Source organism: Aythya ferina, assembly GCF_964211825.1.
Source record: "Aythya ferina genome assembly, chromosome: 11".
Lineage (NCBI taxonomy): Eukaryota > Metazoa > Chordata > Aves > Anseriformes > Anatidae > Aythya > Aythya ferina.
The window spans coordinates 11,426,196-11,439,314 of NC_140307.1; the positions used below are offsets into that span (position 1 = coordinate 11,426,196).

The 13,119-nt window shown below is 56.5% G+C and overlaps 2 protein-coding genes across 9 annotated transcripts in view; both read right to left on the reverse strand.

The window, feature by feature from the left end:
- Positions 1 to 717: 717 nt before the first annotated feature.
- RPS17 (ribosomal protein S17) lies at positions 718 to 3,586 on the reverse strand. The gene is made up of 5 exons (XM_084532470.1): positions 3,454 to 3,586; positions 3,107 to 3,258; positions 2,575 to 2,680; positions 970 to 1,035; positions 718 to 843 (listed from the first exon to the last, which is right to left on the reverse strand). Exons 1-5 carry the CDS (start codon positions 3,454 to 3,456, stop codon positions 763 to 765), a joined length of 408 nt encoding a protein of 135 aa, XP_084388596.1. The 5' UTR covers positions 3,457 to 3,586; the 3' UTR covers positions 718 to 762.
- A 421-nt stretch (positions 3,587 to 4,007) lies between these two features.
- Positions 4,008 to 13,119, reverse strand: part of CPEB1 (cytoplasmic polyadenylation element binding protein 1) — a 34,976-nt gene continuing 25,864 nt past the window's right edge. For 6 of the 8 annotated variants that reach the window (XM_084532471.1, XM_084532474.1, XM_084532472.1 and 3 more), the window contains 9 exons: positions 11,630 to 11,856; positions 10,437 to 10,686; positions 10,070 to 10,183; positions 9,691 to 9,795; positions 8,619 to 8,755; positions 7,549 to 7,747; positions 6,078 to 6,172; positions 5,792 to 5,872; positions 4,008 to 5,231 (listed from right to left, as the gene is read on the reverse strand). In XM_084532471.1, the coding sequence (XP_084388597.1) occupies positions 5,121 to 5,231; positions 5,792 to 5,872; positions 6,078 to 6,172; positions 7,549 to 7,747; positions 8,619 to 8,755; positions 9,691 to 9,795; positions 10,070 to 10,183; positions 10,437 to 10,686; positions 11,630 to 11,856 (1,319 nt within the window). In that variant the 3' untranslated portion in view covers positions 4,008 to 5,120. The remainder of the gene's footprint in view (positions 5,232 to 5,791; positions 5,873 to 6,077; positions 6,173 to 7,548; positions 7,748 to 8,618; positions 8,756 to 9,690; positions 9,796 to 10,069; positions 10,184 to 10,436; positions 10,687 to 11,629; positions 11,857 to 13,119) is intronic. The other 2 variants (XM_084532473.1, XM_084532478.1) reach the window with 1 other exon arrangement.

Here is a 13,119-nt window from a genome sequence, read left to right on the forward strand (position 1 = left end):
CAGTCACGGGTCCGAGTGCTGCAGGTGGTTGTGCCAAGACCCCTTGCCTCACCAGGGGTGCCCAGGGCAGCGGGACCACAGGTTGTGGTGCTGGATGATGCCAACAGCCACGGCAGGGACTTGCAGGTCCTCTGCCTGTGCACAGAGGATGGGAGGAGCCTTGGGGGTGAAGGCCACAGCTCTGCCATGCCTGCTGCACCCTGGGGACATTGTTAGTGGTGGGGTGTCTTGATGGGGGCTTCAGGTCTTGTCTCCACAGGGGAGTTTCCACCACACAGGGCTCTGCTCAGCCCAGTTTGTTCCCCTCATAGAAATAAAATCCGATTTCTCCCTCTTTCATGTAAGCACTAAAAAGTCATAAATGCGGTTATAAAAGGCAATTTTTATTCTGGCACAGCACGGCCCTGAGAGCTACCCACTCACAAGCAGCACAGCACAAAGCTGGGAGGCGCTGATGGCGAGGACACACCACGCTCGCCCTCTCCTGGCTGCGCGCCGCCATCCTGAGAGCAGCAAGCACGCATGCCTGCAGGAAAACCCGTAAAGTAACAGCTCTGCACCTCACGCCCCAAGGAAAGACCCCCAAAAGGCGCTCACAAATGTGAAGGCATCAAGTCCTCTTCACACAGTGAAGCCTCAGATGTGGCACCACGAGAGAAACTGCCCTCCCCTCCTCACCCCTGCGCGCACAGGCTTCGAAAGACCAAGCAGTCCGAGTTGGTTTCCCACGTTTATTGGAAAAGTGACATAACAGCGACTGCCTCAGAGAGCTCCTCGGGGTGTTTTGAAGTTCATCCCCACCGTGGGCTGCGTGACCTGCAGGTTGGACAGGCTGCCGAAGTCCTGGAAAAGAGACCGGGGTCAGTCACCGCGCTGCCAGCCCTAACCCCGCCGAGGGAGGAGGCAAATCCCTCCCAGCGACACCAGGCAAATAAATCCCTCGCAGCGAGTACGGCTCAAGCTACTCACCAGAAGCTTCAGCATTTCCTTGGTGTCTGGGTCCACTTCGATGATCTCCTGATCGAGGGCAGAGACCTGGGGACAGAAGCGAGGCAGTGGTTGGGCAGTGCTGCGTGGCCCAGCAGGAAGCCCCAGGGGCCAAGTCCGCGCTGCCGCTGCGAAATCCCCACCCAGCACGGCCCAGCAGCATCCTCCTCGTGAGCCCTGCTGACCAGCACGGTGAGCAGCTCCCGTGCCCTCACCATGATGAGCCAGGAGGACCCCGACCAAAACACCGTGGAACCATCTCAGTTCCACTCTCCAAACCCCAAACCTTGGCCTCTGTGTGCCCCCTTCCACAGAAGGCTACGTTACACCGGTACCTTGCTAAGAAACAATGAGTAACCCACGTCCAGCTCACACAGCTACAGCACCAACGCTCCTTCGCTGCTCAGGAAGAGCTGAGCTTCAGGGTGACTTCTGCCACCAGCACCACCCCACCCGGCCTTTGAAAGGCAGCTGGTGTAAAACACCCCCGCTGTTTCCTCCAGAGCTCTGCTATCTGCAGGGAACTGCAGGAGGCAGCTCTGCAGGTCAGCACAGCTCTGGTCACACCTGGAATTTGGGGGATGTGAGAGCACACAGAGCTGCTGGTATTTCCTGAGTCATTTCTGGATGCCAGGAGCAAGGAGTCACACCGAGCTGTGGCACCGGGCTCATCACCCCACCTTGGGCTACAGAACTACCTGTTCTTCCCCGATACAGACTTCAAACATCAATAAAATAAGTCTTCCACATAATCAAACCCTGCACCAAACCCCAGCACCGATTTCAGAGGGCTGAAGAGCAGAGATAATGGTCAGACCGACCACTTATACAGCACGGAAGGTAACAGCACTACAAGCAGCTGAGTAAGGAGATCCAGAAGAGCAGTGAGGAGCGGCTTGTCCGAATGCTACAGGGTTTGGGAGGGACAGGAGCAGACCCACCAAACACGGGAAACGCTTTCAGAATTCCTCTCCCTGCACTATCAATGACCAGGCCACGCAACAGACCTTGATCACTTTCGAATGCAGGTTCAGGAAAAGGGACCGGGGCGGGCACTTTGGTGCGAGGACCACCAGAGCTACGAGCAGGCAACGCGCCGCCCGCACGGAGCTCGGGGTCCCGGTGGTGCCCCTCCACCAACCGGGATTTTACCGACCGCCTCTGGGATTTTACCAATTGCCTCTCTTTAGCGACATCTACTGCACAGCCAGCTTTAGGCCGCTCTGAACCATTTTTCTGTGTCATGTTATTTCTTTCCTCATTCAAAGCGAGGAAAATGGAGGATGGGTACCACCTTATAACAAGCATCAGAGCTGAAACACAGGAAGTCAGCTGCTCTTCCCATCCCACGCCACGGAGTTTTTGAGGAAAAGCCCTCAGACAGGAGGCCAGAATCTGCTTCAGCTCTCCTCCTTGGACCCAAGCCCTCCTCAGTTCCTCCTCAACGATATTTAAAGACTTTTGGGGCCAGTAACGGGAAAACTGCATCTGGGTGCTCTTCAGCACCCCTGCAACAGAAGGCACCCCAAGGAGGATGGGCAGGCCCCAGTCTCTGTGTGGGAAGACGGCCGCAAGCTCAGAGCTCACCTCTGGGACGTAGTTGTCCCTCCTCTCCCTCTCCTCCTCCTGGAGTTTGATGGAGATGCCTCTGACGGGGCCCCTCTGGATCCGCTTCATCAGGTGGGTGACATACCTGTGGGACACGGGGCTGCCAGGGGGACACCGCGCACCGCGGGGGCCTTGGCACTTCTGAGAGCACCAGGCGTGGGGGAAACGAGGGAAAACGTGCAGGAAAAAGGGGAAAGCGTGCAGGAAAAGAGCAAGTGGATAGGGAAAACGGGAAAGCGTGTAGGAGAAGGGGAAAATATATAGGGAAAGCATATAGGAAAAGGGAGAAAGCATATAGAAAAAAGGGGAAAACGTGTAGGAAAAGGGAAAACACGTAGGAAAATAAGAAAAGCATATAGGAAAAATGGAAAGCATGCACAAAAAAGGGAAAACACCCAGGAAAAAGGGGAAAACGTGCAGGAAAATGGGAAACGCATAGGAAAAAAAGGAAAGCTTATAGAAAGAAGGGAAAAACGCGCCGGATAAGGGAAAACGCGCCGGGCAGCCTCACCCCGCGATCTTGTTGCGCAGCTTCTTGCTGGGGATGATGGCGATCTCCTCGCACACCCGCTTGTTGGTGTGGAAGTCGTTGCCCAGCCGCGTGTAGTACTTCTCGATGATGACCCGCGCCGCCTTCTTCACCGTCTTCGTCCTAACGCGTCCCTAAGGGGGGGGGGGGAGGCACCGCTCGCTGCCGCCGCAGGCCCCGCTCCCCCCACCCGCCCCCCGCCCGCTCCCCCCCCGGGGTCCCGCGGCTTCCACCCCGCTCCCCGCAGCTCCCCGGGGCCGGCCGAGGGCAGCGGGGCCGCGGATGGCGGCGGATGGGGGCGGATGGCGGCGGATGGGGCCGGCACTCACCATGTCGGCGGCGGCCGCGCAGAGAGAGAGAGGGCGCAGGGGAGGGCGGGAGGCGGCAGGGGACGCCGGGAGCGGGCGGCGCCCACAGCGCCCCCTGGCGGCCTGGAGGAGCTGGGCGGAGAGGGAGTGGGCGGGGCTTAAGTAAAAGGAGGCGTGGTTTGGGGGTGTGGCCACGCCCACTAGGCTTCCCCGGGTCCCCACGCCCGCCCGGCGCCTCCCCTGTGCCCCCTCTCACCTCGCCGACCCCACTCTTCACCCCAAAACGCTTCCTTGCCCCTAGTCACAGCCCTGCTGTGTACCCCCCCAAAGCCCTCAGGTGACAGCACACCCATCCCCAAGGTGCACACGAGCAAAGAGGAAGCGCACAAGATTCATTATTTTTTTTGCTGCAACGTGTTTATTATGTGCCAAAAACTACACCACAGCTTACTCCACGCATCTGTAGGAGAGTGCAGTCTTGCCTGCATATACTACAATGAGGTAGAGACTTCACACACAGCTTCACGAAAACCCACAAAGAGCAGCTGGGATATGCAACAATGCAACATCAGCTCAGCAGGAAAGAGGGAGAAATTATGACACTGGTTCTTTGGCACACAGCTTCCGATAGAGGGGAAAGTAAAAAAAAAAAAAACTATAAAGTTCTCAAATCCCAGCAGCATTTCAGTCGACTGCACCGTTACTTCATACATTTCTTAAACAAAAGGAAAAGTACTTGTCCCCTCTAAGAGAAAGGGCTCCTATGAACCTTCATCTGTCCACCGAAACGCAGCCCTTTTTTAGCTAGTTACAAAAGAAAAGTAAGTCCTGTGACTTTGTGATTAAAAACCTCTATCAACCCCCCTTAAGTGCAACTTAAAAAAGTGCAACAAACTATTTAAAACTATATACAGCAGCTCAGAGATCGTTTATCCGGTCCAGTTTCAAATCCAAAAATCCTGTCCTGTTCTGTTGCAAACACCTCGATTTACAACTTTCCACCAGCAGCCCCCAGACACAAATTGCAATAATGTTAAAAGCTGCCAGGAAAGAAAAATCTCTCGTTTCAAACGACTTAAAAACTGTTTAAGAGTGTAAAAAGGAACTGGTAAAAACCCTCGAGCGTAAAATATGAAATATGATTTGGTTTAAATGAAGAGCAAAGTCTCCTTGTTGTTACAGTAAAAAACGCCAGCTGAACATTCAGTTTATGCCGTTCAGATGGGGGTTAAATGAATGGAAAGGCACTGTATGGCAACTGCAAAAAAATGGAGCCAATGAGACCTGCATTATTACCATCAGTATTGCAAGGAATGTAAAAAAGCGCCTTTAATAAATAAAAAACCTAGGTGAAGGCATCTGCATAAACACCTTCTCAACACGCGGCCCTTTTTGCTTCTCGTCAGCAAACTAGGAACCAAAGTCTGGGAACTGCAGAATCACTTGAGGGGTGCTCCCCCCCTCAAAAACCCCAAACAAAACCTGACAAAATTCACTGTGCATTAGTGCAGAAACAAAAAGACCAGCAAGTGCAAACGTGAATGTAAGATTTCCCCATTAGTCCTCAGGAAGCGCGTTCCCAGCCTGGGTCTGGCACCAGCAGGCACGCTCGTGCGCTCTCCACTTGGCAGGTTAACAAAAGGACTTTCTCCTGCGCCCGCGGCGGCCCCCGAGCCCCGGCAGCCGCTTTAGCTGGAGTCTCTGTTCTTCTGGTTGCGCATCAGCGGGCGGTGGTGACGCAGGACCTCCATGGAGTGCTGCCAGTGCCAGCAGGAGCGACAGAAGTACTTGAAGCAGATCTGCGGGGAGAGCAGAGGGCAACGCCGCCGGTCAGGATGGGTGGACACAGCACACAGCAGCCCGCGGGCTGGCAGCCCCCTCCCTGGTCTCACTGCCCACAGCAATGCAGCAGCTCCAAGGGCTGCTTGAGCAGAGGGAGGGAATTCCAGCAATGCTGCCAGAGGGCTCTGCCAGCACTCGCTGCTCTCCCACTCCCATCTCCTCCCGGTGAGGTGGAGCAGAGCATGCTGCTGCTGCTCTATCTCCCATTGAGACTCCAACAGGGAGCTGCTGGACTCCAGCCCAGCTCCTTCAGCAGTGAGCAGAGGTCAGCCAGCGTCCTCTACATTTTGAGCAGCCTCAGGACAGCAGTGGAACACTGCCTCTGCCCCGGTGAGCAGCAGGAGGGCTCTGCCGCCTCCAGAGCTCTTGCTTCAACACCTCATCCTCCCCAGCAGGGGAGCCTGGACAACAGGGAACCCCGAACACCACAGCCACGAGGAGTGGAGCCTGCTCCTCCCTGAGGAAGTCCCTGCACAGGGCTGCCAGGAGCAGGAATGGCACCAGGGGAAAGCATTACCTGGTCTCTGCAGAAGAAAGGGCCAGGCTGAGCACTGCAGACTTGGCACATGGAGTCCTCCAGGTATGGGTCAATCTGAACCTGCACAAGAAACCAGGCAATTGGCATAAAACAGTGGTTCTGGGCAGCCCCAGCAGGGCCATGCCATGCAGGTCACCAGCACCCCCTCACAGGGACACAGGGCAGGCTGTGCTGGTCAGGGTGCTCCCAGCAGCATCGCCCATCACACACACACAAAAGCCCAACTCCCTGGGCTGCCCCAAAGCCTCTCCCGCCAGCTCCTCACCTTTTTAGTAAACTTGGTAGTTTTGATTTCCACAAAGGCAGCGGTCACCGCCTTCAGGTAACTGCGCTGGTTGTTAAAGGTGACACGGCCAGACCCTAAAAGAAGACAGACCACAAGCATTACACCAAGCCTGCACCCCAAGGCAGGAGCCTGGGGAGATGAGGAGCCCCACACACCACCCGCCTCCTCCACCAGGTGGGCACAGCAGGCAGCTGAGAGCAGAAAGGGTTTTCCACACCTGCATCAGCTCTGGGACCAGGACAGGAGGAGCAGGAGCAGCAAGCTCCACGCCTGCACCTGAAATAAGCCAGTGCTGAGACAGCTCAGCAGCTTTTATTTTAAGCCTCCCACTCATCCCAGAGTCTTGCTTTTTTGCATCTTCACTGCCAGTCAGCAGTGCTCCTGCACCACTCATTTCCAGCAGAGTTTTCTTATGCTACAGAAAATCCTATCTGTCCTCACCTACGAGTTTCCTTTCTTGGAGTAATAAGAGCTTTGGCTGTTACATGACGCTCCTGCGTGCTGGCAGCTAGAGCTGAAGGCAGCAGGGATGGGCACAGCAGAGAGCACCACCCAGAGCACATTTACGTTGTCCCCTCAGCACCCAGCCAGCATCACAGGACAGAGGCTGGGAGACCTGGATCTGTTCTGGGGCACAGAGATCACATCTGGGGACCCTTCCTCTCTACATGGGTCACTTCCAATTCTGTGGGGTCTCTTGGGACTGTCTCCAAAAGCCATTCAGCAGTGCCATGAACACACCCCAAACCCAGGCCCCGGGCACCCAGCTTTGAACAGAAAAGCTGGGAAGCTGTCCATGGACAGCGATGAGCAGCAGGCAGCTCAGCACTAGCCAACTGAAGTTGTTCTTGCCTGGTGACAACCAAGAGACTCACAGTCCCTTCCAAAACACAGGGCTCACTGCAGCCTTCCCATAGCTTGAGTCTGGAAAACTGCTCCTGATGGTTTGTTGCAGTGTTTTTCCACACAGACTAGCATCTTCAGTGCTGAGGTCAGCAGCCAGCAGGCTTGAGTCTGCCCCAACACCGTAACAGCCACAGCTGTCCCTGCTCTGGGGAGGGAAGAGCTCAAGCAGCATCTAAGGATCATTAGCAGCCGACTGTCTGTGCACAGCACTGAACCAAGGCAAAAAACCCTTCAGCAACACTTGAAGAGGCATTAAAAGCCTTGAGCTGCTGCGGAATAATCTGGGAACTGGAAGGTGCCAGGCACATCATCTCTGCCAGCACCCCCAAGGCTTGTCTCGCATCCCCGCAGCCAGGAGGTGAGGAACACTGCTGGTGGAAGAAGCTGGCTGGACATCTGCTCCCAGAGAGGTGGAGGCAGATGGCTGTCTGTCCTGCTGGCTGCTTGTCCTGCAGAACTCAGTGCCCTGGGAAGGGACCAGCAACGGGCATGGCTGCAGCCTGCGCATCTCCTCAGAGTGCTCCCTGGCAGGAGCAGCACTCACCGATCGGGTACTTGTGCTTGTCCGTGTCGATGCCAGCGTAGACGACCCCTCCGAACAGGTCATACATGACGGCTGCCAGGGCTTCTGCGTTCAGCATCCCATGCAGAGCCCCCACGAATACAGTCTTGCTGGGATCCAGCCGCTGCGACGGGCTGCGCACAAAGTTGCTGTCTGCCAGCACCCACGGGATCACCTGCACCTGGAAGCAAACACAAGCAGGTCAGCAGGCCAAGGGCCTGTGATCCCAGCACCGGGCTGATCCCGCACCCTCAGAGGGCAGGAACCCACCCAGGCCCTCAAGACTTCACCCCCGATCTGCAAATGCCCCTTCAGTTATTGCTGTTTAGGGTCCACATCCAGGGCATGAGCTCTGGAGCTCCAGACACCTCAGTAGAGCTGGGGCCTGCCAAGGGAACACAAACGCTCCATGCTGCTCTGTTTCAGCCAAACTGGAATCTGAAACACCAGTCCGCTGGGGCTGGCAGCCAGGAAACAATCCAGGCATGACCAATTTTACCTACTGCCTGCACCTATGTTTACAGCCCAGTCAGATGCCTCCCTGCACAGAAGCCTATTGTTGGAAGGGATCGATGAAACAACCCACCCACTGCCAATTTCAACAGGAGCTTCCATCTGCTAGACAGCTGATATAGGGCTCTGAAGAGGAGAAACTTCTGCCAGAGCTAAATCACCAGGCACAAAAGTGCTGCCAATAGCCAGACACCAGGAGAGCTGTCTGGAGTGCAATTAGTTTGCGCCTGTCTAGATAAGGCCTGAATCTCAATTCTTTAACTCTACAGACTTGTGCAGCTGCACCTGATCTACAGCTAAGGCCCCACTCACTGGTGTGCCAGTCCAAGCCCTTGGCTGCCGCAGCGCCTCCAGCACACCGGTCAGCCAGCCAGGGCTGTGCTGGGCAGCAGCTGCAGCTTCAGCTGCAGATCCAAGGTATCTGCCTGCAGCACGCACAGGAGCCATCCATTCCACAAGCAGGCGAGGTCTAATAGAGAACCAGAGGGATGGAAGTGTCTCCGCAAACAAAGGGATGCAGAACTGATGGGCCTGCTCACCTCTTTGCAGCGCATCCTGCGGCTGGACATCTTGAAGTAGTATTCACTGAGCCCGTCAGGACTCAGCAGGTCCTGGGAGCATGCCTGGAGCAGAGAACGCACAGATTTCTCTGACTCGAACACCAGGTAAACGTATCCTTTGGAGATGAAGGGAGAGGAACAACTGTTAGAGCTGCTGTTAGGCCATTCCAGCTTCCAAACACCTTCAAAAACACTCTGATAGCACCCAAAGTATCTGCACTGCATCTCTTGCAGGCCCCAACCCTTCCTCTTGGGAGGCAGCGTTACTCCTGCTCAAGCACCACACACAGGATCCACTGCTGATGCACGGAGCTGGGGAAGAGCCCCCTGCAGCACGGGGCTGCTCCTCTCCATCAGAAGTCACCGCGCTCGGGGACATCTGGGCCACTGCCTCCTGCAGCCACCTCTAGACACATCAAATGGCCACAACCAGCCCAGAAACGGGCTGCAGGAGAGCGGGCTCAGCTTCACACTTCGGACGTCTCAGGAGCATCAACACAGAGCTGTGCACTACCATCAGTGCCAACACAGTGCCTCGCATTGCTTTGGTGGCTGAGCAAGGCCAGTATGCACTGCCAAGGCTACAAACCAGGCACCACATTTGTTATGCAGTAACTCGTTCCTGCTTACACATCAGCCCAACTATTTCAGACAGGAGTAAGCCACGGGGCTGTTCAACTCAGTGGTGCCCACAGCTTGCTGCAAACACACGTTTGTATTCACTGTGGGTGCTTTACACCAAGGGCACACGTACCTTGGGTGCCTGCACCAGCAGAGGAGGCTGGCAGCCACCACCAGAGCAGGACAGCCCCGCACTGGGCTCTGGAAGCGCCAAACGGGGGTTTTTGCATCCCCACGCTTCCACCCAGCCCTGCTAGGGACAGGTTAGAGGTGACAGTGCTCCGCAACCCTGGTGCTGACCCCAGTGCGAGCGGGACATTTACCCTAGGGTGCTCTGTACCATCCAGTCACCAGCATGCAGCCGTACCATCCCAGCATCCGTGCTGTAACATAGCATGGGAAAAAAGTAACCCTACCGTGTCGCTATTACCTTTAGGCATATTACCTTTGGGAGGGCAGCGTGGGTGTTTGCCATCCTTACCAGGCCACTCCACACTCAGTGAGCCAAACGCACGGAAGGTGTTGATCAGTCCAGCTACACACAGAAGGAGAGAAGTCAGTGCCCCCTCAGATGGCTCTCCCATGCAGCCACCTCCTCACAGGGCTCTCCTGAAGGCCTGAGCAAGCTGTACACACACTGTGCCACCACATGCTGGCAACTCCAGTGGGAGTTGTGGCTCTTTTCACAGAGCTTCAGCTCCTTCCCTACCCCCAGGCTGCAGGGGAGCTGGCAGCAGCACCCCAGGGAGGATGGGAGCCCACCAGATACCAAAACCCAAGGCCTGCGTGCATGGCCATGGGCTGCTCACCTTCCGTAATGTCCCAGGGGACTCCACCTAGGAACACTTTGCAGGAGTAGACAGGGTTCTTGTAGTTTCGGGGAGGCAGCTGCCCACTCCAGGTGCAAGTTGCTTCATTCACAGCTTGGACAAACAGGCAGCACTCAGAAGAGGACCGTAAGGACCATATCCCCCTGTTACCCATTCAGCAGAGCTGCAGCAGCAGCAGAGGCAGCTGCCCAAACGGCCTCTGCCTGTTTGTCCATCAGCTCATGGACCCAGAAGCAGGCCTGCATGGAAGCTCTGAGCTGCTGCAAGCTCAGGCCAGGCCACCCGGTCCCCTCCCAGAAGCCACCACCAGGCACTGAAGCCTGCTGAGACCCAGCACCCGACTTACCTGCTGCTTGCCTGTGCAGCCTGGCTTCTCTTTCAATACTGAAGGGGTCTTCTGGAGAGTCCAGGAGATCCCAGGAAGGCCACGCAGAAGCTCCAGGCCATCTTTTTGATGCACTGGCTGGGGAGGAAGTTACTGCAGCCAAGGCCGCTTGATCTTGTTCCAGCCGTGACCCCACTCCCATCTTGAGGGGGTCTCTTGACACCCCACTGAGGGGCAGGAAGGGCAGAGGCGGGGAGATGCGAAGGCTTGACTGAAAGAGAAACTCCACATTAAAGCCCAGCTTCCTAGCAGTAGGATGCAGCGCTTGAGGTCATGCGCCACACCAGGAGGGGAGGCTCTGGGGATGCTCCTGGCTCTGACTGAGGTCTGGCGAAGGCAGGAAAGCCACTGCCTCACCTCACTGGGGAAGAGGTGACCTTCCCAGAGGAGAGCTGTGCTGCCTGCCACTGGAGATCCCAATCCCCACCCCACACAGGAGTTAAGGAAGCAGCAGTGCCAGAGCAGAGCCAGGCACAGCTGAGGCCCTGGCTTTATGCTCTGATCCCGAGGAGGAGCAGCCCACAGCATGTGCAGGAGCACAGGGCACCCTGCTGGCACCCGGAGCTGCTGCTCACGCTGCAACGCGGGCGGACCCAGCTGCGCAGACTGGGTCACCGAGACAGGCGCTCGCCTCGCTTGCCGGCTTCCAAATTTAGCTGTGCTTTAGGGAGCACAAGCAGGCTAGACCCAGTTTGCTGTGGAAGAAACAGGCCTGCGCTGGAGGAGCACAAAGGGGAAGGGCAATGAAAGGCAGAGACAGGAGCTTGAGAAGCCCAGGCTAGAGGCAGCTGCGCTACTCGGCCACCTTGCTGGTGGAAGCAGGACACACACCCTGCCACACGCCAGCTCAAGCACTCAGACCCTCTGGGAGATGCTTTAACCCATTAGGGCTGCAGGCACAGAGCAGCAAAACATTTAGAAGAAAAATAAGGATTCTGCTAGGCTTTTCTGAGGGAGGATTGCACAAGCAGCCCTTCTTCCAAACCCTGGGCTGCAGGAGAGCTGCATCAGTGCACGCACGGCAGCTCCCTCAGCATTCCCTTCCCAAGCAGGCAGGCCGCAGCCCCACGCATCTCCCACGCTCTCCAGAAATGCAGTGAGACACCACAACCAGAGCCCAGGCTGCAGGGAGCAGGCGCAGGCCCCTGACTTACGATCAAGTCCGAGAGGTGGTCGGAGCCCGAGCTGAACCCGCTGGTGTCCGAGTCAGAGGGGCTGCTGGAGCGCGAGTCCAGGAGGGAGCGGGAATCCAGGCGGGAGTTCCTCAGCGCCGGAGTGGAAAACTTTTCTGACAGGTCTGAGCCGATGGGGTCTAGCGGCAGGAAACCCAGCGGGGGCTTCCCCAGGACGTTCCCCAGAGGGTTACTCAGCATGCTGAGAACTGCAGAGAAATGCAGCCCATCAGTGCCGCAGCAAAACGCCTCCTTCCTCCCTGAGCAGGGCCCAGGAGATGCCGGGTGCCATCACCCTGCGTGCGGGCAGGGAGGGAGGTGGCAGGCTGGGAAGAGCGAGGCCTGACCCACCCACATGGGATCCCACGGGGGCATGGCTCCAGCCAGCTCTGGACAAGAGGAACAAGTCTCAGCAAGCTGAACATGTCCCCAAATCAAATGACAAGAGCAAAGCATTCAGAAACGGTTTTAATTATTCAGAGGCTGCGAGACAAGGCAGCCTGCCCTGAAGCTTTCAGTTTTCAGCAAAGCAAGTTCGGGATACACACGATATCCTCAGCCTCACAAGGTTTTAACTCAGGTTTTCAGGAGAGGAGAGTCTAAAACACTGCCCAAACCAGACATTAAAAAAAGTGCTATCACACTGAGGCACACTACAGCCACTGGACACTGGTGTTACCCCAGTGCCAGAGCTGCCGAGGGTACACGCAGCACTGGGATGTACCTGCCCCAAGCCCCATGCCTGCTGGGAGCTGGCACCTCTAACCTCACACTGCAGCGAGGAGCCTCAAAACAGCAACAGAAAACCCAGCTAGGCGGAGGCAGGTCCGAGGCACCTGAGGCAGAGCCAGTCCGCAGGAGCTCTCAGCTCCATCCACAGCACCTCCCTGCATTTGTGGAGCTTTATCCCCAAGAATTTCCCCAGCAAGAGCACAGACCTCTTCCTTCCCCCATTTCAGCCGTGGCACAGGACTGAACTCAGCACTGTGCTAAAAGGAGACTTGGAAAGAGACCATCTGCAGGGTAAGGTCACGGGGAGCTTTTCAAATATCTGCTCAGCTCTCCCCAACACACAGACGAACCAGAAGCCAGACCGACCCCACAGCCACAGGAAGCCTCGGCAGTACTTACTGTCGGCAGAGCTCGAGCGGAGCAGCCCCGCGAGCAGCAGGAAGCCGAGGGAAAGCTATTGCAGACGGCTGAAGCTGGGGAGGAGACTGCTCCCTCCTCGTCGCAGCACAGAGCAGGGCAGAGCAGAGCATCTCCCAGCCCAGGCGAGCTGCGCTACGCTGGTTCGCCGACTTCTCTGAAGCCACGTGATGTGTTTAAAAATACAGCCAGCGTATTGTTCAAGGGAGACAGCTGAATTTGTTAAACAGGCTCAAAAATCTGATTAGTCACTAAACAGTACAAGAGTCAAAGCAAAGCAGCTGATCCCACGGCCCAAGCCTCACAGCTGACAAATGCTCCAA

Excerpts from the sequence above, each read along its gene's own strand:
- RPS17 (XM_084532470.1), bottom strand. Across the intron at positions 2,681-3,106 it reads CTGCGCAACAAGATCGCGGG|GTATGTCACCCACCTGATGA; the intron begins GTGAGGCTGCCC and ends CGTGTCCCACAG. Across the intron at positions 844-969 it reads AGGAAATGCTGAAGCTTCTG|GACTTCGGCAGCCTGTCCAA; the intron begins GTGAGTAGCTTG and ends TCTCTTTTCCAG.